Source organism: Lepisosteus oculatus, chromosome 4, assembly GCF_040954835.1.
Source record: "Lepisosteus oculatus isolate fLepOcu1 chromosome 4, fLepOcu1.hap2, whole genome shotgun sequence".
Taxonomy (NCBI): Eukaryota; Metazoa; Chordata; class Actinopteri; order Semionotiformes; family Lepisosteidae; genus Lepisosteus; species Lepisosteus oculatus.
The window spans coordinates 19,373,197-19,399,606 of record NC_090699.1 but is presented as its reverse complement, the minus strand read 5'-3'; the positions used below and the strand labels follow the sequence as shown (position 1 = coordinate 19,399,606).

The 26,410-nt window shown below is 38.1% G+C and overlaps 1 protein-coding gene across 7 annotated transcripts in view; it reads left to right on the top strand.

Annotated features, from left to right (window-relative positions):
- pald1a (phosphatase domain containing paladin 1a) overlaps window positions 1–21,863 on the top strand; it is a 92,002-nt gene extending 70,139 nt beyond the window's left edge. For all 7 annotated transcript variants that reach the window (XM_015346462.2, XM_015346459.2, XM_015346461.2 and 4 more), the window contains exons 19-20: window positions 8,857–9,006; window positions 17,696–21,863. In XM_015346462.2, coding sequence (XP_015201948.2) covers window positions 8,857–9,006; window positions 17,696–17,845 — 300 coding nt within the window. In that variant the 3' untranslated portion in view covers window positions 17,846–21,863. The remainder of the gene's footprint in view (window positions 1–8,856; window positions 9,007–17,695) is intronic.
- Window positions 21,864–26,410: the final 4,547 nt, after the last annotated feature.

Sequence of the window (26,410 nt, the reverse complement as noted above, 5' to 3'; positions counted from 1 at the left end):
GCTACTCTTTAAAATGTAGGGATTCATATTCTTTTGTGGAGAGTATTTCCAGCTTATTCAGTAAAAAAGGCTCCTTCAGCAGGTCTGGGCAGTGTTATAAGAATATTAGCACAGTGTTTGACCGCAGTGACACCTGGCTGCAAGTAAAAAGGCAGACTTCTGTTTTCAACTCTTTCACAAATTCAGGCTGCTAGACCTCTGACCTTAACCTGGAAAGAAAACAGAATTTATCTACACACAAGTTCTCAGTGAAGTAAACAAGGAATGTTTCTGTTCTAGGCTGTGGAAACTGTGGTATATATGCATTATTATGGGTGTTAGGAATAAAATGGAAGTACAGTAATCATCCACCAGAGAATTTTCTGACTTTCCCTCATTGTTTTTTTTTTTCCTTTTGTACAATACTAGCCTACCAGTTTCCAGAGTCTGACTTCTCCACGTTTCTACAGTCATGGAATGTGGTCTGGTTTTGGCAAAGCTCCATTTCACACAGTGTCCGGCTGTTCCTAGAACATCTATCATTATAATTCAAAGGGATTTTGAGTTATGGGTTTCACCTCTGACAGTGAACGAGGTCTGGGCAGTAAAGTCTTTGCCCTGAGAGACATGGGCTTATTAAGAGGCTGTGATATGGCTCATTCCCAGCCTTACTTAATGTCATGTTGAGAGTGAAAATAATCACCTGTTCTTTCTTTTCTGAACTAAATGTCATAATTATAACATGTCTTTGCCTCTGTGTTATTCCCATGTACATGATAATGCTGCATATCAAAATAAATATCATGCAAGTTAATATGGAAAAGCAACTTGCATTGTCATGAAAATTTCTTATCCTGCACATTTTTTTTAACTTTTCTTAAAGTATCTGTTCTTCTGACTATGAAATCTGTCTTTAATTTCCCATCCTGTGTTCTCATAGCTTTGAGTTGTTATCTTCAGTTTGTTTAATGGAAAAAATGTTTGTCATTATGTTTAACGTGATTTGTTATTGGGCAAAGCCATAGACAATTTCCGCTCTGTGTTTCTGCAATCTGGCTTTCCTAAAGTTAGTTCCATTAGTTGTTGAGCATTTTCTCGCTTCTCTCCTGGGCGTCTGAGCTGCAGGGCTGCTGTGTGTGACACAGGCAGGGGCTGTACTTCAGTGGTGGATGAAGTACAGTAGAACCCCTCCTACTGTATATGTAAAGTGACTTAGTTTTCTTTGAGATGAAAATCACTGTGTAAATGGAATTTATTATTATGAAATACACTTAGATGGATATGCTGCTGTATGATGGCACATTGAAGTTTGGATAGACTGTTTATTTTAAAACTATATCAACACAAGGGGCTCAGTGTTCAAAACTCTTAGGCTTTTAAATCTCCTTAGAAAGCAATGGAATTTATGTGTTTTGAATACATTTTTTTCTGGCTTGGGCTGTGCAGCTTTCTTAATTACAACTGAAATAAAGGTTTTAATCTTACCTGTCCCCTTCAAACAGTTGATTCCTGTGTCTTCAAAATGACTCTTTGTTACCTGCAGAAAGTACTGTAGTGCTCCTCATTTCTGCCACTATAATGCTCGCTTTAGAAAGCATGGTTTTCCTGTAAGGATGCATTTAAACATCACTTTTGGATTTTGCAAATGAGTGTTAAAAATACAGGTGTAAATGAGACTCTGTGTTTTTAAAAATTAAAGAGACTTTTCACTGCTAAAGACGGCGTTGAAATGTAGAAAGAAATTGAGTATGTTTTGGAAATCAATGGAAAGGTATGTGGCTGATGGAACCAAAAATGTCTTTGAAATAAATGCAAAATCTACATTGATGTAGATCTACTGAGTTTTTATAGTGGGGAAATTTCTGATTACTTTTAGAAGCTACAGAGGTTGACAGTTTCTTGTTAAGGCAGGTAACTAAACTGACAGATTATAAAACAGCCCAAGATGAATGAGGAACTGAGAGGAATTTAGTGTTTCCCCACATTTTGGTCTCCTAGACATTATTTATGTGATGCCGTTAATTATTTTAATGTTCTGTTTATGTTCAGCAAATTCAGGAAAATGCAATGGAGTTGCCAGAGAATGCAGAATAAACTCCTTACTGCACATCAAATGTTTTAAGTTATTCTGAGATCTGGTCACCACAAATTTTTGATGGCGAAGGATGGCAGGAAATTAAAAATAAAAACTGAGACCAGCCTCCCTTCTTCCAGCTCTCTTCGGTTTTAGGACAGTGCTTATGCAATTGCACATCTGCTAAATTAATCCCAGAATTTAGATTAGCCAAAAGTCTTTGAAGTCTTATGTTCATCTGAATCATTTTTTCAATGTGTGTGTTTGTGTATAGCTAATGACCTACGTCAGTAAATAGCCCTTTCACTGTTTTTCACTGTGCAACAGAAACCCAGCTCATAATAACTCACCCTGAATAAAGTTTAACTTTCTTTGAAGAAGCCAGAATAAGCATGGTAGTGTCTGCCGTAAAACTGTCTCCTTGGGTATTTTGTTTGTCAGCTGTAAATGACAGCTATAGAGAAGTCTCAATGAGTGACTTGCTGAATTTAAGGCTTATGTCTGTTTCCTAGAAGCAGAAGATAAACAGAAGCTTTCAGCGATGTTCATCGCTGCTGGAACTCACTTCATAGACAGAGATGTTTTGTTGATTTTATTTTAGAAATCTCAGACCTGTTAAAAGATTGTTTTATGTAACCACATTAGGTAGGGTGACTATATGACCAATGGTTCACCAAGACCTTTTGAAATTTTGAGAAAGGAGGGGAATTTAAAACTGTCTTTAAATTAAAAGACATTAATGAGTAAATTTGGTATTACGCATTTGCAGTGACAAAAATAGAAACTAACGCATGTGCACTGTGAACATGCGTACTGTATTTTAACTGTGAATACACAGTGCAATTTCCAAATGAACATCTTTCAGTTTTTACCTTCTGTTGACCCCCACATGCAGGTAGAAGACTGACCTTGTCACTGAAAACATTCTAAAGCATACACCATCTTCAAGGCCTGAACAATCATATCCACACAAAAGACAGACATTGACTGAATGAACCAGAATGAGTCTTGTGAGCAGAGCCCATGTTGTTAGGGACTAGTAGATGAAAGTGACATTATTACCAGGGTTATATAGATAATTTTAAGGGGCTGCATTCTGAAACATGAAATATTTTCCTGATAATCTCAGCCTGGTGAAAATGTGGACTCAGAATATACATAGTGTGTGTTAAGTATGCTGTCCATGGCCTGGTCAATAGAAAAAAATTAAACAGACTTGGCACATGAGGCTCCTGTCATTCGCAGACTTCATTGTGAATAATTTAGTTTACACTGCAGGATGTATTGTGTAATCTAATTGTGTATACTGGTGTCTAGCATAGGTTAAGATATTTAATATGCACAGGATAATATATTTAATACTGAGATGACAAAACACTTCTCTGTTTCCTTAATGAAATATGCAATTACATATTAATCTACTAATCCATTTCAAATTGATGTTCATAAGATTACTAAACCTTTATGAATTTATAAGTTATTTAACAAGCCTGGAATTTACTTTTAGTACATTGTGGAGTGTGTAGGTTTTCTATATTTAGGTAGATACTGTATTACCTTTTAAATACTTAATAGGCCGCTGATGACTATGGTAGAATTGCCTGGCTTTTGAAATGTGATAAACTTTTGAAACGTGGACTTCTAGTTAAGGAAGGCAATGATTAAGATTCACTTTTGAATTTGTAGGGTTTTGCAGATTTCACAAATCACTTCAGATCTTTCTGATTCAGATGTAAAAATATCTTCCCTTGGTGCTGCATGTTTTCTTTGAGGTAACGTCTTGGGCTGTTTCCCTGTCCTTGTGGCGGCATCTTAATGCTCCTGTGTGTTAGTTCACTGACCCATTGCCTACAGGGTTCACTGCTGTCAGGACTGGGATTCCTAGCCACAGGAGAGATGCAGAGTGTATCCTGTCTCCACTGGGCCTCTAAGGGGATAGTTCTTCAGAGCTGCTGTCCTGCTGTCTGCCTGCCTGAGAAGGCTGTTCTTAGGGAGAGAGGGAAGGAGAGGAGTCTAAATGCTGATTTAGCAGACACTCCTGGCAGGTGTGTGTGTGTGTTCAGGAAGTCTCTAGCCTTCTGTCTCTTTTGTAGCTCAACGGAAGGTATCTTTTGAGGTTGTGTAATGCAACATTTATGAATTTAAATCTACAATTTAAAAAAATATTGTGTTGAATGATACTGGAATATAAAAAGTGTGCATCCACAACACATTCATAATTGTGCACTTTTGTGAAATTTGTAACTCTCTAGAAAGATTAGAATTTTTAAGGGGAATGTGTTTTAGTAAAACCAGCACCAGTTGAAGTTAACAGTTTGGTTGTTTCTTGGATTTCTACCCCATACAAATGTTATCAGATTATCTGTAGTGAAAGCTAAAACGTGTTGGTCATTATTCATTGTTTTGCTAGATGTGTTGTTTTAGAGTTTGATCCTTCTGAAACTCTTCTCTAAACGTGTCCCAATCACCTACCCCCAAGAACACAGAATTGCACATATTTGTGCTGGTAAAATACATAAAATACAGAAAAATGCTGAATGCCCCAAAAAGAAAGAAGATTTCCTGTTTCAAAATAGAAGAGATAAATATCATGCCTGCTTTGGTAGAGTTGTTTTGAATGACTAGGAAGTATATTTTTTCCTCATTATATATGCAACATCTCCATTTAAAATTTTGGTGCTTTATCCTTTGTAGTTAAGTGACTGTAAAGACCTTTCCTGCTGTCCCTTGTCTGTCACCTGCTGTTGATGTCTATCTGAGTAGGTGCAAGATTTCACAACCATGATTAAAATGCACAAGTTGCAGTATTGTGTTGCGAGGTTAGCAGTGAGTGGCTAGCCGTTTGGGTAGATGATTAGTGTCTAGCAGGGAGTTGCTGACCTCATGTATGGCCAGCTATCTATCTGAGGCAGGTGTGACAATCTCTCTCCATCCCACTGACCTTCAGTTTCAATCAAATAATCTACATCTGTTGTGTGCTTATTGAGAACCACCTTCTTAGCTTCCTGCTGACCTGCCCTGAACATCACTGTCAACTCTTCTTGTTTGCTGTAGTAAAGTGTGAACCAACAGCTGTTGGTTCCTGGCCCACTAAACAATTTAATGCTGAATTTGAATATTTTAAAGAAAAATATCAGATGATGATGTCAACAAGGTACTTACTTCTACAGCAATTGTTATTTTTTTGCCTCACAGCCAGAGGAAGGAGGGGATGTATTTCTTTGTTGGAAATGAAAAACACCAAGATGAAACATAGATGTGGTGGTAAGATGTCTGTAGCAAACTACAGAACAAATACAAAACCTCTGTGCATGGTTACATTCAAACCAATAGCTTAATTGGTTAAATGGCACTGCATTGCCTTCATTTTAGGGCACAAAACTTTGAAAACAAAACTGGAGGAACAAAGAGCTCTGCTGTTACCACAGCTTGAAATTGAAGCCATTTGTTTTGTGCCTTAAGGTCTGAACAGGATGCAAATTATTTGGATTGTGCTTGTTAAGATGTGTGGTGTCCTAAGAAAGTGGAAGACAAACTCTGTGATTTCATTCTGATTGCATATAATAGCATAATTCTTTATCTGGCATGAATGTCATTTGCAATCAAGCTGTTTGTAATTGGAATTTGTTTTTTTAAACTTATTTTATTTTGTTCCAGTTTGATAATTCTAGTCCCATTTATCTTGTTCTCATTGATCCTCAAAGTAACAAAATTACTTTCTTTTCTGTTGCACTGCTGTGTTTAATGTTTCACTGGGCTGAGTAAAATAGATATATCTGTATATGAAGAATGAATTTCAATTTAAAGTAAAGATTTTATAAACATCAGAGGTTTAATCTTTGTTTTTCCACTGGTGCAAAAATAGAACAGTTTTTATCAATATTTTGGGTATTGTTGGGTTATAAATATACAGTCAGGACTTGTTTAGAAACTCATTGAAAATCTCCCTTTCACCTTCACACTCCAGCTTTAAACATTACTTTACTGCTTGATAGTTTGATAGGTCTGCAAGTTGGAAAAACTTTCAGCAAGATATCTTGATGGGTTTTTTTACCTTAAAAGGTTCTCTGCTTCTGTTGCTGCTGAGAAGGGTTTCTCACCATTTGGATCGTACACTGCTTTGCATCTGTGCTAGTTGACTTTACCTAATTGTAACATTCCAAGCATGCACTCCATGTGGATACAGACAACAAACTCATTAGCTTCAGGGGGTTCAGGACATGTGGGCTGAAACTCTCTAACAGGCGGTTGCATTTACTGACACTCTTTTCTTCCCTCTTATACCAAAGGATCCATTTCCGTGAGCTGTGCCGCAATTAGAATCTGAAAACAATAAACCACATCCGACACAAATAGGCTGTGCTGAATTTAAAATTGGAATTGTTGTTGGCATGTTTGTTTTCTAGTTTATCTGGCAGGAAGAAGTATGATTAAATAAATCATCTCTTCTAAATATAACGACAAAACCAAGTTCTTTCACTATCCAGAGAAGGTCAAGGGCTTCTATGCTGCTCTCTCATCTGAAGCTGGGGAAAGTTGCCTGGAGTATTGAAGTCGGGTTCCTTGTGAGGCATATCAATACCCAGTTTGCTCAGTGATTTGGCTTTGAGATTCACATTCTTAAGGAAAATATTTTGCAGCTGTTGGCGGCCCCTTGAGAGCAGGGCTGACCTCAAGCTGTAGATGCACACTAATTTGACCTCGTATGATCGGCCCCCCAAAAACTGAGAGAGCTGCCCAGGGTTCAAAAGTTCACGCCTTTTCAGATCCCCCCTCTTCATAAGAGGTTCATAGGGTCCCTGTCGCTTTAAACTTCATGCTGTTACACAGAATTTCACAATTGTGTATCAAAGGAGAGTCCTCCATTTATCACTTTATACAATTAAAACACTACAATTTATGTCCCATGTTAGGGTGGCGTTTGTTTGAAAATATTTCAATGTCTCAGTTTCCTGATGACAAAATGTTAATTCTTTTAGAATTGTTCAATAGGAAAGCCAGTTCAGAAAATCCTTCCTCGGCAGGATCAGAACCCCCCTCCTGTTAGATCCAGGTATATTATGTCAAATCAAGTGACAAGTTCTCCTCTTAGGCATTAGTTGTGCTCCACAGTCATGAATATTTTGCCAAATTAAAGACAGTATTGACAGTTTTTAATAAAAGCTGACAGACATTATGTTAACTGGCACCATTTGCAGACATGTAAACCTTGTGTTTAAAGAACTGCAGTATGAATGTCAGTTTCAAGGTTGTTTTTCCTGGTCTTTACTTCCTCAGTAAAATGCGGTACATTATACTTCACACGTTCTGTTAGGGCATTCTTGTGGTCATTCAGTTCTATATGCTTTCCTCTTGTACGTCTCCAACTGTAAAGCAGTAATGAGGACATGAATAAGAAAAGAAGCAATTAAAAAGCCGCTTTTTCCACGCGTGTCACATGCTTTCTCTGTACTTGGTGCCATTTCCTTGCTCTGTGATTTGCAATTGAGGGTTTACTGTGCTCTGTAACTGCAGAGCCCCTGCAAACTGCAGAAGGTCATGTTTAAGTTTCACAGGCGTAAAAACCTTCTACAGACTACCCTTATATTAATTTTCTTTGCTTTGTAGCTGACACAGATACAAATCATTTCTTCTGTATATTGGTAGCCCAAAGGGGAAGCAAGCAAAAAACTTGATTTCTATGTAGAAGGTCAAAGGAACTTGTGATTAGGGAATTGGGGACAGTAGAAACAGATTGGCGGAACTTGGCCATTAACTTTAGTATGCATGGAAGTTATTTGTCTCTTGCAGTGTCAAAACAATTCAGTGAACTTCAGCATAAAGGTCACTGCAGCCTATAAGAAAGGAGCAAAGCTGCTGCATGATTAAGCAATAGATCAAATCATAATGCAAACCATAATCTCTTCCTTTACATGATGAGATGTAAAGTAGATTGTAACTGCACTCAGGTAGCCATCTCAAGTCAAGGACATTGACTTGAAACCTTCAGCTGAATGGGGGTGTTCAGATGAGGTGTTTTTTTTTCTCTCAGGTGTGATTCCTTGTCTTTATTTATGTCAGTAGGACTTTGTTTTCTTACAGAACTGTCACAAAAGCTTTTTTTACTGTGCTTGGTCCTAAGTGCTAACTCTGTCACAATGTGTTTCGACTGCTTTAATATTTTGTTAGAATAAAATCTGAACAAACCCCTTTTTTTCAGTGCCTTGTTTATTAACAACATGTTTATTTGGAATGGCCATTTACTGCTAAAACAAAATCAAGAAATCATTTTGTACATTGTGTAGAAGCTACGCATTTACGCACTGTTAAGAGCATTTCCATCTTAAAACCTGATTTGACAGAGAAGTAGTTTGTCTTGGAGTTTACTTGTGAAATGCCTTTCCCTTTTCCCCTCTCTGTTATTCTTCCTTTCCTCCACTCAGTTTTGGATTGGTCTGTAAAGTTAAGCAGGGCTCAAGCAATGGGTTTGATTTTTAAAGACTGCGCTTGGGGTTAGAACTCATCACATCATGGATATAGCGAAGTAACAATGATATTTGTTCACCTGCCCCCCTGTGGGCTCTCTGGAAGGTCCAAAGCACCTCTTGAGCCCCTAAAATCTGTTTGTCATTTGCTAATGTTAAGACACTAATGGATGCGTAAAGCGGTATGTTCAAAAGCACTAGCATCTCATCTCATGATGATGACGGCATTGTATCTAATTCCATTCAGCTGCTGTGAAGAACCTGAGCTGCTGTCTTATTCTGTCCGTGTCATTTTCTTATTAAATTAAATTAAAAGTCCCGTTTCTGCTTCCTTCTTAGATTAAAACGGCAAAGAAGGAAAAGGAATCACAGCTGCTGAAGAGTCTGCAGTATCTTGAGCGCTACATTTACCTCATTCTCTTCAACGCGTACTTGCACCTGGAGAAGAAAGATTCCTGGCAAAGACCATTCAGTGTGTGGATGCACGAGGTGAGCACTGTGTGAAAAACTGGCACTGGGTATATGATATCCATACGTAGATGTGTATGTCTCTCATTGACATCATTTGCATGAAAGATTCAGCTCTTCATTCAGCAAAAACAAAAGTATAACGGCTGTTTGCATCTCAAAGAACGGAATTTAAAAAATCCTCGTTCACAAATCGCACTGTGCAAAGAGCTGTGCAATATTCACGTTATGTGTCTGGGAGGATGTGTCTAAAATATCTGTTAAGATGGGAAGCACTACCGCGGCATCAGCTTACAAGAATGTCCCCAGGACACAGCAGGAAGGAGATTTTTAAATGCCTTTCATAAAAAAACAGCCTGTGTAAAAGGTGCAGTAAAACAGCCGTATTCATTAAAATATTCAAGAGTGGCACTGGCAGTATTTGTTTTGTGTAAAGTGCCTATATTCCTATATAACTGTAACAGTTTGCCCAAGACCCCCAGCACAGCGATTGTTTAGATTCAGACTGCTTTGTCTCTGGAAGACAAAGAGCTATTTCTATTTCCATACTTAACAAACTTTAGTTTAAAAAAAGAACTGTCTGGAAATGTGTTCTTGTATTTTGGGTTTGCTTAAGTCAACAGCTGTCAAAATTGAAGAAGTGGAAATTGCACATATCGTGTAGAAGGCTAGTGGATTGTGTTTGTACTTTCTAGCTTGTCAGTGCTGTGAACCGTAACTGAAGTTTTCGAAGGATTTTTCTCCTGGAATTTACAAGCTTATTCTATTTCCATTGTCACTGGGTGCTTCACACATTGAACTTCATAAAGTCTGGGAGCTGTGTTTTTGTTGGTACATTAATCGTTTGGCAGGGTTTGGTCAGCTGTGCTCATACAGTAAAGCGTGGAATTTATGTGCATTCCTAACAAATTACTGCCCATCCACCATGTCCACTGTCTGGAATATTTGTAAGCACACGACAGTATTAAAAAAGCCTCAGTTCATTTAATGAGGCAGGCAGTATAAATGGTCCTAGGAGCAGCTGCCATTGTCTTAACACACTTAATGACATTGTGCTGTGAATTCATTTGTGTTGTACTGTATATGTACAGGCAGTGAATAAAATAGAAAACACCTGCGTAAATGAGGGACACCAATTATATTGAAACTGAGGGCTTCCATGCAGTATGGTTCATGCATCAAGTATGCAAAAAACATCCTAGCATGCTCAGTGTCATGTCTAAAAATGCTGGACAGGCCTTGTGGCATATGAGACCTCAGTGGCTTTTAAAGAGGGGCATTGCTAAGGGTTTTGTAGAAACCAAAAAAGCCCAACATGCTGATGCTTCATTAGCAACAATGACTAAGATGATGTCAGTGTGGAAAAGACTTCATCAGCAAAGGGCAACAATAGGCAGAAGTGCATCCTCCAGGATCATCACCTGCATTAATTCAAAGCCCACAGCAGCAAAGTAACAACTAAATGCACGAGCAGACAGTTTCACCAAAAACAGCCCACCAGGAACTCAACGATACTGTAGTCAGGATGCAGTATCGATTAGTGGGAGAGTGAAGTGTGCACAGGTGATCAGCTGATTTCCCTGTTTCATGGCAAGCCTTGTAAAAATGAAGAAGAACACCTGAATGGAACCGGTATGTTCCCTTGGGGATCTTTAGGGAAATGCCTGCATGCCATTGCTGTGTTGGAGGCTGGACTGAGCACTCGCACTGTCGCTCACCCTCAGATGAGGAATTCATGGCTTGCAATTTTATAACCTGGCAGGTCCGAGAGACCACGAATCATGAACCCTTGTTGAGACGGATGGGGCAACAACATTCCAACAGAACAACTCGCGTCCTCGTGCTGCCTGTGAGATGAGAATGTCATTGTAGGATGTCCTGCTTGGCAGACTTGAGCCCTGTGTGATGGGCTGGGACGATATGTGGCATCAAGAGCTCAGAGACCACTGAACAGGCACCTTCTTGTCCACTCAGTACAAGAGGGATGAGTCCCACAAGACAGCATCTGCATCTATTATTATAGGTGGAAGAAAGGCAACAACTGTTATTCACACTAACTGGTACAGGGTTAACAAGTGGAATCAAGGTAGAAAAGTATTTCAGTAGAGCCTCATTTGAAGTAAAATTGTGGAGCATTTCCTACGTAAACATTTTTATGCTTTTAATGAATATTAGAGAAATGTCAGGCTTTAGATGTGCATTGCTTTTAAAACAGAATATTAGAAGTTTAAAAGAACACCTTTTCAATCAATACCATTGACTACAAAAACAAATAAAAATACTGCTGATCAAAGTACTTGCTTATAAAAACATTTACAGACGTTCTGGGCATATCCTGTGAATGATGTCATGCCTTATCTCCTAGGGGGATCAATTTGAATGCCGGATTATTAGGTAGAACATCTTTTTTAAAACAAACGATCCTTTGTACATTCACCTATGTGATTGCCAGTAATTCTCTAAGGAAAAAGCTGACAGCAGTTTTTCTCTTATGGAGGAGTTAGAACAGGTAATAGTCAGGGCATTAGTACCGGTCTGAAGGTACCCTTATACTGTAGTTCTCCTTCCTAGAATAAGTGCTGGCCCGTACCTTGATGACCTGGAACAGAACCCAAAGGACTTTTCTTTGCCAGCAGAGAAATTATCCTTCCCTTAGGCGCTACAAAATATTTTAGAATATTCAGTATACTAACAATATTGTTTTACATTTTGAGTCTTCTGATTTAATACCAACAGTATGAGTACAGGAAAGGTCATAGCTGCATAGGTAAAACAGAAAAGTTAGGAAACAAACAGTTTCTGCCTTATTTTCAAACACTGATGACCTTGGATGTTAAAAATCTTGCTTTCAGAATTGCTAATATGGATACATATAAACCCAGCGATCTGTTTTCAGCTGGTGATATAAACACTTAAAGCAGATTTGAGGAAGGAGAGTTTAAAGTGGTGCCACAGGCACTTTTTAACTCATTTTTGGAATTCTAAACTGCTGGCAGGGGTTCTGGTAAAGAGGCTCGTGACCAGCTGGTGATACAGAAGCAGTGAGAATATCCATTCAGAAGACTTGTGCAAATTAAGCAGAGGGTAGAGGTCTCTTTCAGCTCCCATTTACTTATGAATCAGTCAATTGCATTTTACCATCTGGATTATAAAAGTTTTGATCCCACCTCTGTAAGGAAGGTTGATTGTCATGTGTTACAATAAATTCTCAAACACTGAACATGGCATAGTGGAGTGTGTGGCCACCAACATGACTGAGAAGCTTTCCACGTTACGGGGATCTAGTGTGACAGTGCTTATAGTGAATCTATGAACTTGGGAGTTCAGCTTTTAATATTTTATTATTATTAATGGATTTGGCTGACACTTTGTCCAGTGCTGTCCAGTCCAGTGGGCATTTGACTGGAACCGTCTAAGTAAAGCACCTTTCTGGTGGTGTGGGTGTGAAATAAGTTAACCAGCCATGTTGCTGAAACCTTCTTTCCTTGGATCAATTAGTTACTAACAAACAGGCCCGATGGGCCAAATGGCCTCCTCTTGTTTGAAACCTTTCTTATGTGCTTATGTTGCTACAGGTATAACAGTCATATCCTTACCTGGGATTTGGACCTGCAGCCTTCTTGTGATGGCCCCAGAACATTAACCACCATTCCACTGTTGCCCTATTAGAATTATTGTGCTACAAATAGTATTGTTATTTATACTAACTAGGGAGTTCAGTATGTGTAGATGTCCAAATTTGGAGTACTTGTTGTAATAATAGACTATGGCCATACATACTGGTCTTCTGTGGGAATTTACACTTTTTTACAAGTGAAATTTATCTCTTCCATTAGTGGTCCAGAATTGTACTGTATATCCTTTTAACTGATGAATTCCTCTTTAAATTTCCAGTCCGTGACAGCTGGCTTTGAATATGCAAGATTTCTTTGCCCCAGTACTCATTAACACGATTGTGACTTTCTGATCATTTTGTTAAAAAAACACTGAATTTAATTTAATCTAAATTAAGTTCTCTGGTCTATTTACTGTTCCATGATTCCTGGAACAATGACATCAAGCCTGCAGCACAGATCATTAACATAACAGTGCAGGCTAGAGCAGAGGATAATTTGGGAGACTTCATAGCCCCAGGTTTAACAGGGTTTACTCTCAGTGCCTGGCAGTCAGCTGGAGATTCAGGACGTGGGGATTAGATCTCACTCGGCCTAACTGCAAATTTAACAAAAAGTATAAAAGATTTTTGTTACAGACCCTGTCCCTTACATGGTTCTCGGTAGTAATGTAAACTGATCACCTTTAACTGTAAGGGTATGATTATAATTGTTTATAAATGGCCGCAATAACTAGTATATCTGTTTTAAATTATTATTTTGGTTACAGCCAGAGTCCTCTGGTCAGAATACTGATTCGGTACTTCACTTACAAGAAGGGAATGCTTATTGTGCATAAGCTATGCCTATGGGTTTGATAGGTGTGTTTTTATTCCAAAGTTTTGTATCAAATCTTTTTTAGCTTCTTCTTCCGCATCTGAAGAATCTGACATAAGAAACACTGTTCAAAAAGACTAATTACTCCCATCTGTAGAATTATGCAAGTGAGTGGTTATAATAGTTATTCACTGAAGACTAAACAGGAATTTTTGTTCATGTGTGCTACAGTAAAGCAAGCATCAGTTTGCTCTTAGTGTTTCTGTGGTATTTAGTGATAATGATCAGTGGGCAAGGCTCACTCTCTCCGATTCCATTGGAGCTGTTAATGTGTATTGACATGTGTGTCACATCTTCTCAATATGGGGTGAAGGAAACATCTGCTAGGTTTGAACTATACAAGAAAACTTTGGAGAATGCCCTTTTTTAATAGAAGAAAGACAGTATATTAGCTTGTTGTACTAAGATACCACCTCAGGTTTCCTCTAAAATTCTCTAGCCTTCTCTCACACAGAGCAGAGAATTGTGTAAGATCTGTTGGCTGGAATTGACTGGTTAACTACAATAGAGGATTCCATACATATGCTTACCAGACTTGCTCAGGTTATCAGCGGATCACCATTTAATGCTGTGACTCAAGAACCAGGTCAGGTCGTTTACAATGCTTGTCTGCTTTGTGTCACATATACCAAGCAGAATAACGCTTTTCATACTTTAAAAGATGAACGAGGTGAGGCACCAATGGGCCAGGCTAACTGTGAGGGAGAACAGAGGTGTTCTGGTACCAGTGAGCTACTCTTGAGAGTTGCAGGGGGAACAATAATCTTGCTTGAAAGTAGAAATCAAAGGTGTCAACATAGGCATGATCAACACAGCTTGAATGAACTGAAGCAATGATAATTCTGCTATTGCTACTGTACAATATATTATAAAACATTCTGAGATCAATGCAATGTACTAAAATGAAGAAATGGAATGTTTATGAATGTTTTTAACCATATTTGATCTACTCTCACTTTACTGGACATGCTATACCCTGTGTATGCATCATTTTGTAATTTCACATAACGGGACATTATAGAAAGTGTCTGAATAATTTTACAAGGTACTGAATGAAGTTAAGAATGAACAGTTGGGTTTCATAGTTTCTGGGACCCAGGCATTTCTGTTATGATTTATATTGTGTTATACTTTAAAATAAAATGCTCTGAAATTCCTCTCCTGATCAAAACTGCAACATTGATAAATTATCAGCAGGAATTGTGAACATTTTATCAGTATTAAATGTTTATTGCACACTGTAATTAAGCAAGAGTAGGAATGCTTAATTAGGACATTGATTTCCTTCCCTTTAAAGATAGTCTTAAAATGTAATAATGTTTTGAAATACAGTGTCTCATTTTCACTGTAGTCACATACCCACTTGAAATAATAACAGCGCAGCAATGCTTTTTATTTGTTTTTATGCTCAACATAGATATACTGTTGGCTTCTTTATAAAGTACTGCAGTCCTATCCCGTAATCCTTATGCATCATCTTGCCACAGGACAAGCACATACAACTTAGTCTGCCTTTGGAAAAAGCTCAGGAAAACATTTTTTGCTAGTGAGCTCCAGCCCAGCTGTTCCAGCAGTGAAAACGAAGCAGTAGTTTATTAAACTGTATCCAGAAACCGGAGACGTAAACTTCCTAATGAGTTTGTGTAATTATCTTAAGCACTCATTTTTTTTCTTTTTTTTCATTTTGTGGAGCCATCCAATATTTTTTTACTCTGTACCCACAGAATTTGAAGGTGACCATTGTTTTAAGACCTGGCTCTCTGGCAATAAACACTAGACGTCCCGGAGAAAATCCACACTCTGGTCCTCTGACGAACCCCCCTTTGAATATCAAGACACATTCTAATATTCTGGGTGTATGGCAGACCCTGATGAAGTATTTAGTGCTAGCTGGAGGAGTGGAGTATCACTCACTAGCATCACTGCAGGCCTGCAGTAATGACTCAGGAGCCATTGTTGCAGTGAGAGCCAAGCAGACCCTGACTGACTTAGGAACACACTAGTATGGCTATTCTTTTCATTTTGGAGACTTTGTCAACATTTTTTCACATACCAGTTAGGCATTGTAGCAAATTAAATATTTGGACTTTCATGCTTAGTGTTTTTTTAAGTGTCCATATGGCCTCTGGACTTGTGGTAGCACATCGTTCTGAACGTGATGCTCTCCTGTACATTTTGCAATGAAAAATCTGCAGATATCCCTGTGAACTCGATTGTAAACAGAGCGTAGTCAATTAAAAATGTCAGTAACACCAGAAAGCAGACCTGAGGCTGCACTCTTGATTGTTTCTCAAGGCAGTGTCAGTATGTTGATTAATCACCTAAGGCTTTGTGAATGGTTTAGTGAAGCAGGGAATCTTGCAAGCTTGTAGAAAACAGTTTTCATAATTGTGGTAACAGTGTAAAACAGGCATTGAATCCCAGCCGCTCAGTGTAAAGTAACACACTGTTTTTTAAGTGCATTAAGTTTACACCTCGGAATGTTTATGGAAGCAGTTAAGAACTGATTGAGGCTTTAGTTTTAACCCTAATTCATGTGAAATTCACTGGTATGAGTAAGTATGTTGTAAAGGAAGTAGTAGTTCAGGTGGGTAGCTGCGTCAGCTTGTGTAGTCTGCAAAGGAACAAGTAATAAGTTTATTACATGCTGAAAAAAAGAAGAAAGAAAACACCTTTCGGCCGTGGAGCCTTCTTCAGCTGTGGAGCCTTCTTCACACCTGAAGAAGGCTCCACGTCCGAAACGTTGTGTTTTCTTTCTTCTTTTTTTCAGCATGGAATAAACCTATTACTTGTTCTGTTGTAAAGGAAACTGAGGAACCTTTTCTAGGAATGATCAAGAGCTAGTTTCCAAGGCAGGTGACTCCTACTGGGTGTGAAGAACAGGCAGTGTAAACAGAGCAAGCTGTGTCCATTTTAATGGTGTGTTTACCCTGCCTCCTGAGCCTGTTGGAGGATGGTGCTATTGGAATGTGTGCTTGCTCTGCACACAATTAGATGTTAACTGCAGGAATCAATACTCTAAAAGTCTCAGTGCTAAAGGTTCTGTTTTCGGAAAGATGTTCCAGAACGTTTTGTTTTAGAGTATTGTTCAGTGAGTCTGCTCAGAGACCTTTTTTTAATGCACGTAGTCGGTTTTGTACAAAAGAGGTTTCTGGGGCTCGACTGAGTTTGGGCCAACATCTTAGCCATACATCTAGATAAAGGAAGCCGTCATATGCAGTTTAATTGAATTCACAGTCTGCAGGTTTTTTGCTGCATTCTCTCATGGCCTGTTATACATCATGCATCCTGTGGGATCCTGTAAGGGCAACGAATGAAAGGACAGTCATTGTTAATACATAATGGCTTATGTCCTGTTCAGATAGGACTGTAATTGCTACGTTTTCCTGCGTGCTTCGTCTGCTTCCATAAGAAGAGCCTTCGGTTATATTAGGAGCTTCCTCTTGAACTTGGTGTACTGAATTACAGCTCTGAATATCATAAAAAGCAGAGTTACCCCCTTGAGTATGGTTCAAATTTCCTATAGGTTACATACTGTATATAGTTGTTATACGTTAATCGTAGAACTGCTCTCATTCTGTCAGTTCATTAAGATTAATTCTTAATTATTCTAATTCTTTTGAATATATACAAATATTAGATACCTATTATAGATCAAAGAGGGTTCTAACCATGGTTTCAATTAAAAATCGGGTAGAGGCTTCTTATTCACTTCTAGATTTTCATTCACTTGAAAAAAAAAAGATTAACTTTTATCAAAACACATTTTAATTTGCTGCAGATATTTCTTTAAGGAGACCCTTAGAGTTGACATGACTGCTAAAGTAAACCACTATGAGTTATGGCCTGTCCCGGCAAGCAACAGACGTAAGGCAGGATACACCCTGGATGGGACGCCAGTCCATCACAGGGCAGACAGACACAAACACACTCACTCACTCGGGGCCAATTCTCCCAGAAGCCAATCAACCTACCAGTATGTCTTTGGACTGTGGGAGGAAACCGAAGAACCTGTAGAAAGTGCACATGAACACAGGGCGGAGAATATACAAAGTTCACGCCGGTAGCACCCCAGGTCCAGAATTGGAACCAGGTGTACCTGCCAGGTGTACCAACACTGCCAGCTGCAAGGCAGCAAAGCTGACCACTGCACCACTGTGCCGCCTTATTCTTGCTCGTACCTCAAGTGAATTTGTTTTGTATGTGTTTGTGTCTTGCAGGTGGCTGCCAGGGCTGGTGTCTATGACGTTCTGAACCAGCTGGGTTTCTCTGAGTTTGAAAACCCACAGGATGTACCACTTGCCAGGCTCCGCTACCGCTGGCCACAGCAGAATGTCCACTTGCTTCCTTTCCGAGGGCAGTTCATTTAAGAACGGATCTCTGTGAACTGCCAAAAATATCTCATGCCTCGCCCAGACCGCCCTCATACATGTTTAACGCCTTAAAAACAACTTTTTCACCCCCAGTTGCCCAAAATCATGAAACTGCCTTTGAAACACACAATACTTATGTGTGTGCGTTTTCAGGCATAGTAGTGGCTTAAAGTTGTAAAAAATGATTTAAAAAACAAAACAAATATTGCCTGATTCTGAATGCCATTTAGACGTTCTTGTATTCAGATGATGTGATCTTTGTTTACTATAGGTCTTTAGTGAGAAATGGTAAAACAGAATCCACAGAAGGATACTTGCTTTTCTATGTTTTTGATGACTCTATCAGATTGTATGCTGTCTTACAAATGAGCTTTACCTCATGCAAAGAGACTGTGTAAAGCTGCTGTTACTCCAGCGGTGCTTCATACTGTTGAAAACCATCAAATAAGCGTTGGAAGTGTTGTTTTTTTATATAATAGTCATCACACCTTCCAGGAAAATAGGGAAGATTTATTTTTAACAGATTAAAACTGTTTTTTCTTTAGATATTTCAGAAATGTAATATGTATTAATACTGCAGTATGTTTTTAATTTTAAAGGGTATTTTCTTTTTAATTTGAAACTCGGTTTGGACACTGCGTTTCGCTGTGATTGAGCAACTGCTGTGTGGGAGGAAATGGAGAACTCATCAGGTAGGACGCGGTTTGTGGTGGATAACGCTGGACTCGTGCTTCATGACTTGCTGTTTCCTTCAAGCTCATTAGAGTTCGGAGCACAGCGTAAGAAAACCCATCCTGTTGTTAAATAGGTCTAGGTTTGAAATCTACAGTGTCTAATCCACCTCTGTGTCTCTGTGTGGGGCCTTTCAGTGTTTTCAGAGAATTTTCTAAACGTCTTGAAATGTGCCCCCTCTGTGTTTTATTAGGTTAATTTTGTTCTGCTTTGTATGCCTCGAATTTTCAACACCTCCACTTGTGTTCCCTGGGTTGGCGTTGTGCATTTCCTCATTAAAATGCTTTTTCCCATTGGCTTTGTGGTGGGACTAAACCTTAGCCCTGTGCTGTTTCATTTTATTACTTACATGAGCATTAGTGAAAGTAAAATGAGAGGAGGCAATCCCTTTTTTTCTTAAGACATATACAGCTGTATTCATTTAAATGTTCAAGGCTATTATTCAGTGGCATACAGAATCCTGTGCTGAGCAAAGTATTATTCTAATAGAATAAATCAATGTACAAGCCAGGTAACAGTAAACCCATCAAGATATTTTGCAGTATTCTGGCTGCTAGTGTTAGCTGGAAAATCACCATGCCATAAGATTGTGATACAAAGTATTAGGCTCCATATGTCATCGTTTACCTTGTACATAATTAACTTACTGCAGTTCAAAACGGTGATAAATAAAAGTTATTTTTTTGTGTAATCAAGAATCCCTTATAACAAATAGCTTTTTTACATATAGGCAAAAAACAATTTGAGTACAATAAAAAAATTAAAACTACACACATTTTTCCTGACAGATTATTATTATTATTTTTACAGATTATTTTTGTAAAATTCATGGAAGTAAAGTAACTGCAGTCTTGTTACAAAGTAAAGGATGCATTCTTACTTATACCACTTTCCACAGACACAGAAGTATATATATATAGGATGTTAACCATGAGACACAAAACAGTTCCAAAAGGAAAATTACTTACCACAGGAAAACATTGCGTCAAGACCTTTAAGATAAAATCATATGCATGATCTAATGGTCTTCACCGTATGTTTGAAAACGTGTGTAATGAAAAACTTTGTAACTCTTTGTATAATTTAATGTTTGAATCTAATTTATAACTGATTAACCACATTAATCTTCCTGGACAGGATTTTCTTCTTTTAAATATACTCTTGCAATCTTCTCTTTTTCTAAGTTTAGATAGAACTGATAATCTTAAATCTCTAAATCTGGTTCAGTTAGATGTAGCTTTTTAAGATCACTTTGTTCATTTTTGGTTTCAGCAAATCAGTTACTGCTGGTATTCTTTATTTTTTGGCCAATTGCGGTGGACATTTCCAGAAATTCATTGTCATTCTAATAATGAAAGAACCTCTTATGCACAAGTTGTTTCTATATTTCTATGTAGTTTTTAGAAACCTCAGCCTGTCTGAACTGAACACGTATCCCTGTCTGCCAAATGCACATCAGATTATTAAAAATCTGTTTTCTTTTTTTTTTTCCTGCCTCTCAAGTCTGCTTTGCATTAGGAATAGGATTATGGTTTCAGAAACAAGCCTGAGATTCGTTGACAGCAGAGAAACAGGAGGTGAAATCTCTTTAATCCTCAGGAATACAAGTAATGACTCATGACCATAAACTACCATATATTTCTGTGATGTCATTGAACTAACTTGTAGAAAAAAATTAAATTATCTAGCTCACAGTGCCTATAGCATATGTGGAAACTGCCAGGGCAGCAAAGCATGAAGGACTGATTTGGCTCTAATGGCTGCTATCAATGGTAAATCATACTGGCAACCTCAAAATATAAAATGTAAGGAACAGTTTACGGTCTTTGAAGATTTTCTATCTGTGATATAATGAAGAGACAGATATTTTAATCATAATACTGGAGGCTGTGCAGTTCACAAAGAAAATCGTTTTGAACTATATCTGTGCATTTTTCACTCCTCATGTATAAGCAATTGAGAGCAGGATGCCAAGTATTATGCTTAGGCTATATGCAATTCAGGTGTTTGTACCACAGTGGGTTGTACTATACATGGTATCATCACATTTGCTCTTGCTACATGTGTATGATTTTCTTTTAAACCCAACCTCCCTAAATTACACCATATCGCATCTTCATGTGCACATGGGCCATTTTGCAACTGCAAAGTTCTCCAAACTTTGTCGCTGCATAACAGCATCTGCAAACCCTTTCAAAACTCAAATCAGGATTCTTCAGTGAATCTGGAAGAAGACAGGTGTACAAATTATTGAGCAGATTGAATGGAAGAGAATTCCATGTCAGTCCATGTCATCTGTCCCACGCCACATGTGACTTGATTTATTCTCAACTGATGAAATGATGTCACTTGCAAAACATATAGAATAAACCTACATTTATCGGTCACGGAAATTTCATTTCTGTTTCTCAAAGACAGGTTTTTTTTTAGTTTACAGATTTTTCTAAACAAAATAGGTCAGGAAACGTAGATCATAACATTTCCCCCAACACACATACGTGTCAAAGATAGAAATTCATTTCCGTTCTCATATGAACAGATGTGTGTATTTTAAACATCGTGTACTTCAAATTTCTCATTTATTTGAAAAGAATCGGACAGAATTTCCCGTGAACTGGATAAAAATTGATGATAGAAGTTCTTGTTGCAGAAAGAACATATTCAATAAATATTTGTGGCTGAAGAAAAAAAACATTTTATAGCTTTTTACTTATTTTGAATTGCACGAGTGATTCAGCAAATATGGTTTTTACTTCTACAGTGCTGGAAATACAATATACAGCATAGCTTGAGCATCAAACTGCTGTTTCTGCAAGCACAAAAACATTTAGGGGTGCTATATTTGCCATCCTCGCTACTTTTCAAATTTTGCCCCTCAAATTAAATTGGAGATACTTCATTTGTTTGCCTTATATGATGTGAAGTGTATCTTTTGACCCAAAATGCCTATGACATGCCAACCCAGTGGTGAATAAGTCCAGACCAACCTGTACAGTGTCTTTGGATTCTATTAGATAAAACGTGCTATAGACATACAAGCTGTTATACTGTACTGTGATTAGTATACAGTATGTATATGCATTTGCATGTGATCTATGCGACAATGTGTCAGTCACACAAGCACCCACAAAAATACAGTGCCTTCCTGAAGCTGTCACAGCTGTGATTTCTTGTTGAACAATTCAGACACGAAAAATTGTGTTGGAACTGTATTCCATTTGTTTTTGTTTTTCTATTGTCATATTTACATTTTGTAAAAAAATAAAATTGTGTAACACAAAAACTATTGTTTTGTAGTTTTATATGCGTTTAGCTTGTGTCATCTTACTTGCAAAATTTGGAAAACCAATGCCTGACTGTGGCAGATCTGAGGATATCCAGCCGTTTAAGATCTTGGAATTATATCTGTGCTCAAAAGACAAGCAAATTCTTTTAACATGCCTTTTTTTAATATGTGAATACTGACTGTCGGGGTCTGTATGCTGTTAAAAAAAAAAGGACGAATACCGGTCTGGTTTTGTGTGGCAGCTGGGTTATTAATTACTGGCTAATTAATTTCATTTTTCCATTTGAGGCATGTTTTACAACTTGCTTTCAACTCATAAAACATTTCTGAGTTTTGGAACTTCTCAATTTTTAAATGCATTACTTCAAGGGCTACCAACTGGACTTCAGCAGAGGGCAACAGTAACTACCAAACAGTAATACATTTTGATTCCCACCTGTGTATGATTTATAAAGGGTGCATAAGAGCTGTTTTGACAGAAATAAAGCAGCAATCTGCCAGCAAACAAGTTGAGAACAGACTACATAACGTTAGGCATTTTTTAAAACTGAAGGCCGAGTACAGAAAAGTGCAAACAAAAATCTAAACAAGCAGACAGATCAATTTAAGGCTTTCAAGTTAGCATCAATAATGAAGAACACAACTGGAATGAGATCCGGCAGCTATACTGTATGATTCTCCCAGGAAATGTCTTCTCTAGGACTGCAGGTCCTCTATCCTGTAGGACACTACACAGATATTATTGTTGATCAATTAATCATTTGAGTTATTCTGTTATAAATTTATGGTGTTGTTAAAAATAATTGGAAACAAACACAAACAGGCTATTTCCCTTACTGAATCAAACATTAAGTAATTGAATGCACATGTTAAAAGCCATTGTCTTAGAGCTTGCCAGAATCACTGATGAGATTTCAGCACACAGAGGGGGAGACAAACCCGAAGGATTTATATCCCAGAGCCTTGCTATAAATACAGAAGCTGAAGACTAATGGGCCTTTGTTACAGCCAAAATGCAATTTGTGGTTGTCAACACCAAATGTAAGTGTCACCCACTTTCACTGAAAAGATTTGTGCAACTGAATTAATGTTTCTTGAAAAAAAGATAGCTTTAAGTTTTCCTTATGGCTTCCTCCAGGAAAACGTTAATTACCACCGTTAGGTAAAATATTCTTCTTTTGTAAAAGTGACATGGCGTGCAGCAGTCACAGTAAAACGCTTGAGGTAATAAGACAGCACTGCAAATTACATCATTTTTAAAATACAGACATAGACATAGAGTTCACTCTTGTAGTATACTGTTTACAAAAAAGTAAACGTATGGTTTCAAAGGCAGCAGTGGTATACGTGTCAGTTCCAGTGTGGCAGATATGTGACTGTGGTGATGATATTTGTACATCGTGTTTGAGTAATTAGTCTGTCTGGACAGGGGCAGATGCTTCAACCCCGCTCTCTTCTGCTTCTCTTGGGCTTTGATATCCCAGATTACTTCCCTCTACTTAAATGCATAAAGGGGTTATCTTGAGGTACGGAAGTAGTTAGGGTTTTATCACTCTACAGGCTATCCTGGATTAATGAAAATGGGAAGCAAGTGGTATAGATTAAAAGGACCTTTGTAGTTTACAATAGCTGAAGGGGTTAGTCATGGCCAGCTGAGTCTGTAATATTCCAGGCTTAGATAAGCAAAACCAAGGCCTCCAGCTCACATTTTCTCAGATCAATTATTCCATTATTTTGACAAGATTTAACCTCCTCTCTCACAATGAAGCTGTGCCTTAGGCAGAACTGAAAATGTCTGAACTGAGGTCCAAAACGAGATTTCATTCACGGGGCTAAAAAACACAAAATTCCTGTGTGTGTCACATAAAGTTATAGTTGTTTTTTTATGGATTTTTTCGTCTCCTGTATGTTTTTACGGGAAGGTCTTGTGGCGTATCCCAGAATATTGATATCGAGTCCCTCGTGTTGTCTGCATTTTAGCATGATTTACTTGTATGCTAAAGAAAAGTTAATCAATGATATTAATTCTAAATATCCTGTTCTCCTCGTTTTAATTGTTTAATATGAAAATCAGATGGTGTATGGACTGTCATCATCTCTTAAAATAAAACAGGATTATGTAAGATAAACCTTTCTGCCTAACTGACTCTGGTTCCAAATAACCCAGTGACATGAAGGCTATGGCTGAATGATATGGCGGCACTTTGTGCTTTGAAATAGCTTCCAGTCTCATTGAGATATTCCGATGTGTAACTCAAGCTAGCGGTCCTGAAGGATACAAAGATTACAGGGACAATGGGCTGTATTGAGAAGAGGGGATGTAATGAACTTATTTTGGAAGCTTCCTCGAGAGATGAGAGAAGGGCCATGAAAACAGAAAGCTAGGATCCCTGACTCCCAGCAACCTACATAAAAACTCCTCTCTGCCTTTCATGCCAGCCACCGAAGTCCAAAGAACGAGAAATTATTAGATTTTATAACTAGGTTTTAAGCACGCCTGTGAATTAACACTATATGGCATGGTTTTTAGCAAATATAAGCATGATTTCTTTTAATTTGTTAACTTTAGTTGTTAGTTAAATTATATGGAATTTGACATACCTGTAAAGGAGTGACAGGACGTATAAAAGAATATTACCAGATCTTCTGATTCACAGTCCTCTTTTTGGACTTTTTGGACTGTAACTCATGCACCCCAGGTTTCAGAAGTGAAATAGCAAGTCAGCTTTTGGATATTGTCAGACCTACATGTTTTCATGCAGTTTCAAATGAAGAAAAGCTTTATGTAGCTTTGTTGAAGTTTATTCTCCGTCACAAAATTAGAATCCTGTCAACATAAAGTCTATTTAAAATAAAATAATTTTAAAATGATCCAATTGACGCTTTTGTGATGTACAGAATCTCTGTGCAACATGCAAAATTGTCTCCATTTTCCTTGCAGATTTTTTATCCTTCGTTGACGAGTCATAGCACACTTCAGACACTGTGGAAACTCTCCTCCAAGCTGGCTTGCAGTTGTGCAGCTGCTCTGCATCTATTTGGCGGTTGAAAAGTAACATATTTCCTCAACACGCTGGCATTCCCTGCCTGCATTACAGCACCCTCACAGGAATCCGAGCACAATGTGTTGTGTCTTACTGCTTCTTATGGGCAGGATGTAGATATCCAGTGGCTCTCTGGAAGGAGAATTGTCATTTTTATGCATATTGGAGTTAAGGCTGAGATATACAATGTATCATTGACATTAGTAAATACAAAAATTATGCATTACAAATGTGGAATCAAGCATGACAAAATTCTAGCAAATGGTCCTTTCAAAACCTTAATTCTCCACAGCCTATTTGCATTGTACTTTAGTTCCTTTTTGTTGCGTCTCTCTTCCTCTTAGTGTCCACAGTCTAAGATTACATTGTATATAAAGTGCTATCCCCAAACTAAATGCCATAACATCAGAAAATGTCACGTTGGTGCCTTTTACTCACTGTTCTGAGCTGGTTTGACATGATCTTATATGTCTGTTTCTGTGTTCTCACTAATTGATAGTTGAATTCTATTTTACAGTGCAACTCGTAAATCATGGAGATTTTTGGCCTTAGATTCCCAATGCACATAGGTGGCTCTTACTGAACCATGGCTGCTATGGAAGAATGTTCATTCAACCTGTTATTTTGCACTCATACAAATTTACTTTTGTGTCGTGTTTTAAGCTGGAGATATCGCTTCCATATGGATGGACAAGGTCCTGTTTCTTGACCCCCCTCCATTACAGTGGTCTCTGGGGACTCTTGGAGGTCAGAAGATCTGTCATGATTTATGCTGTTCAAGTACATGTGGCAACAGGCAGTCATGTCATCAGTGTCAATGGACTGATAAACTCTTCATATACAATATAATGGCGGTTGGTCCTGTGACATAAATGTTACACCTTAACACACAAATGAGGGATGATTTTTATTCAGCTTACGATAGTACAATGATAATATTTTAATAATTTAATAAATATAGATATACAATTACATTATATTCTATGTATCAACAACAATGGAAAATTCATACCTTCTATCAAACATGTTCTGTATGTCCTCTGGTATGTTCAGTCACATTCCGGACATGTAATCCTGACTTTCACCGTATATTCTAAAGTGTGTCAGGTGACACAAAATAAAGTTCTTGCTCAACGACCTACTGTACGTTTGCCCATTATCAAAAAGCCACATAACCTGAGGAGGATAATCGCTCTTGAATATGAAATAAAGTTTATTATTAAGGATCACAGCAAGCAACAGCCTTGAAAGCATAAGACACAAGGCAGGATTACGAGCACACTGCTGAGAATTGCAGGACACTGCATGTGGAAAGAGATTATTTAGAACAGCCAGTCCAACTCTGCGTGATGGGAGGAACCTCAGTACTGGCAAACATAGGGAAGAGACACCTGAGGCCAGAATTGAACACGGGACCGAAGCTGTGAGGCTGCTGCATTAACCAACACCCCACTGTGATTCCTCCTTCAAGTCTGATTATACATTCAAACTGCTGAAACC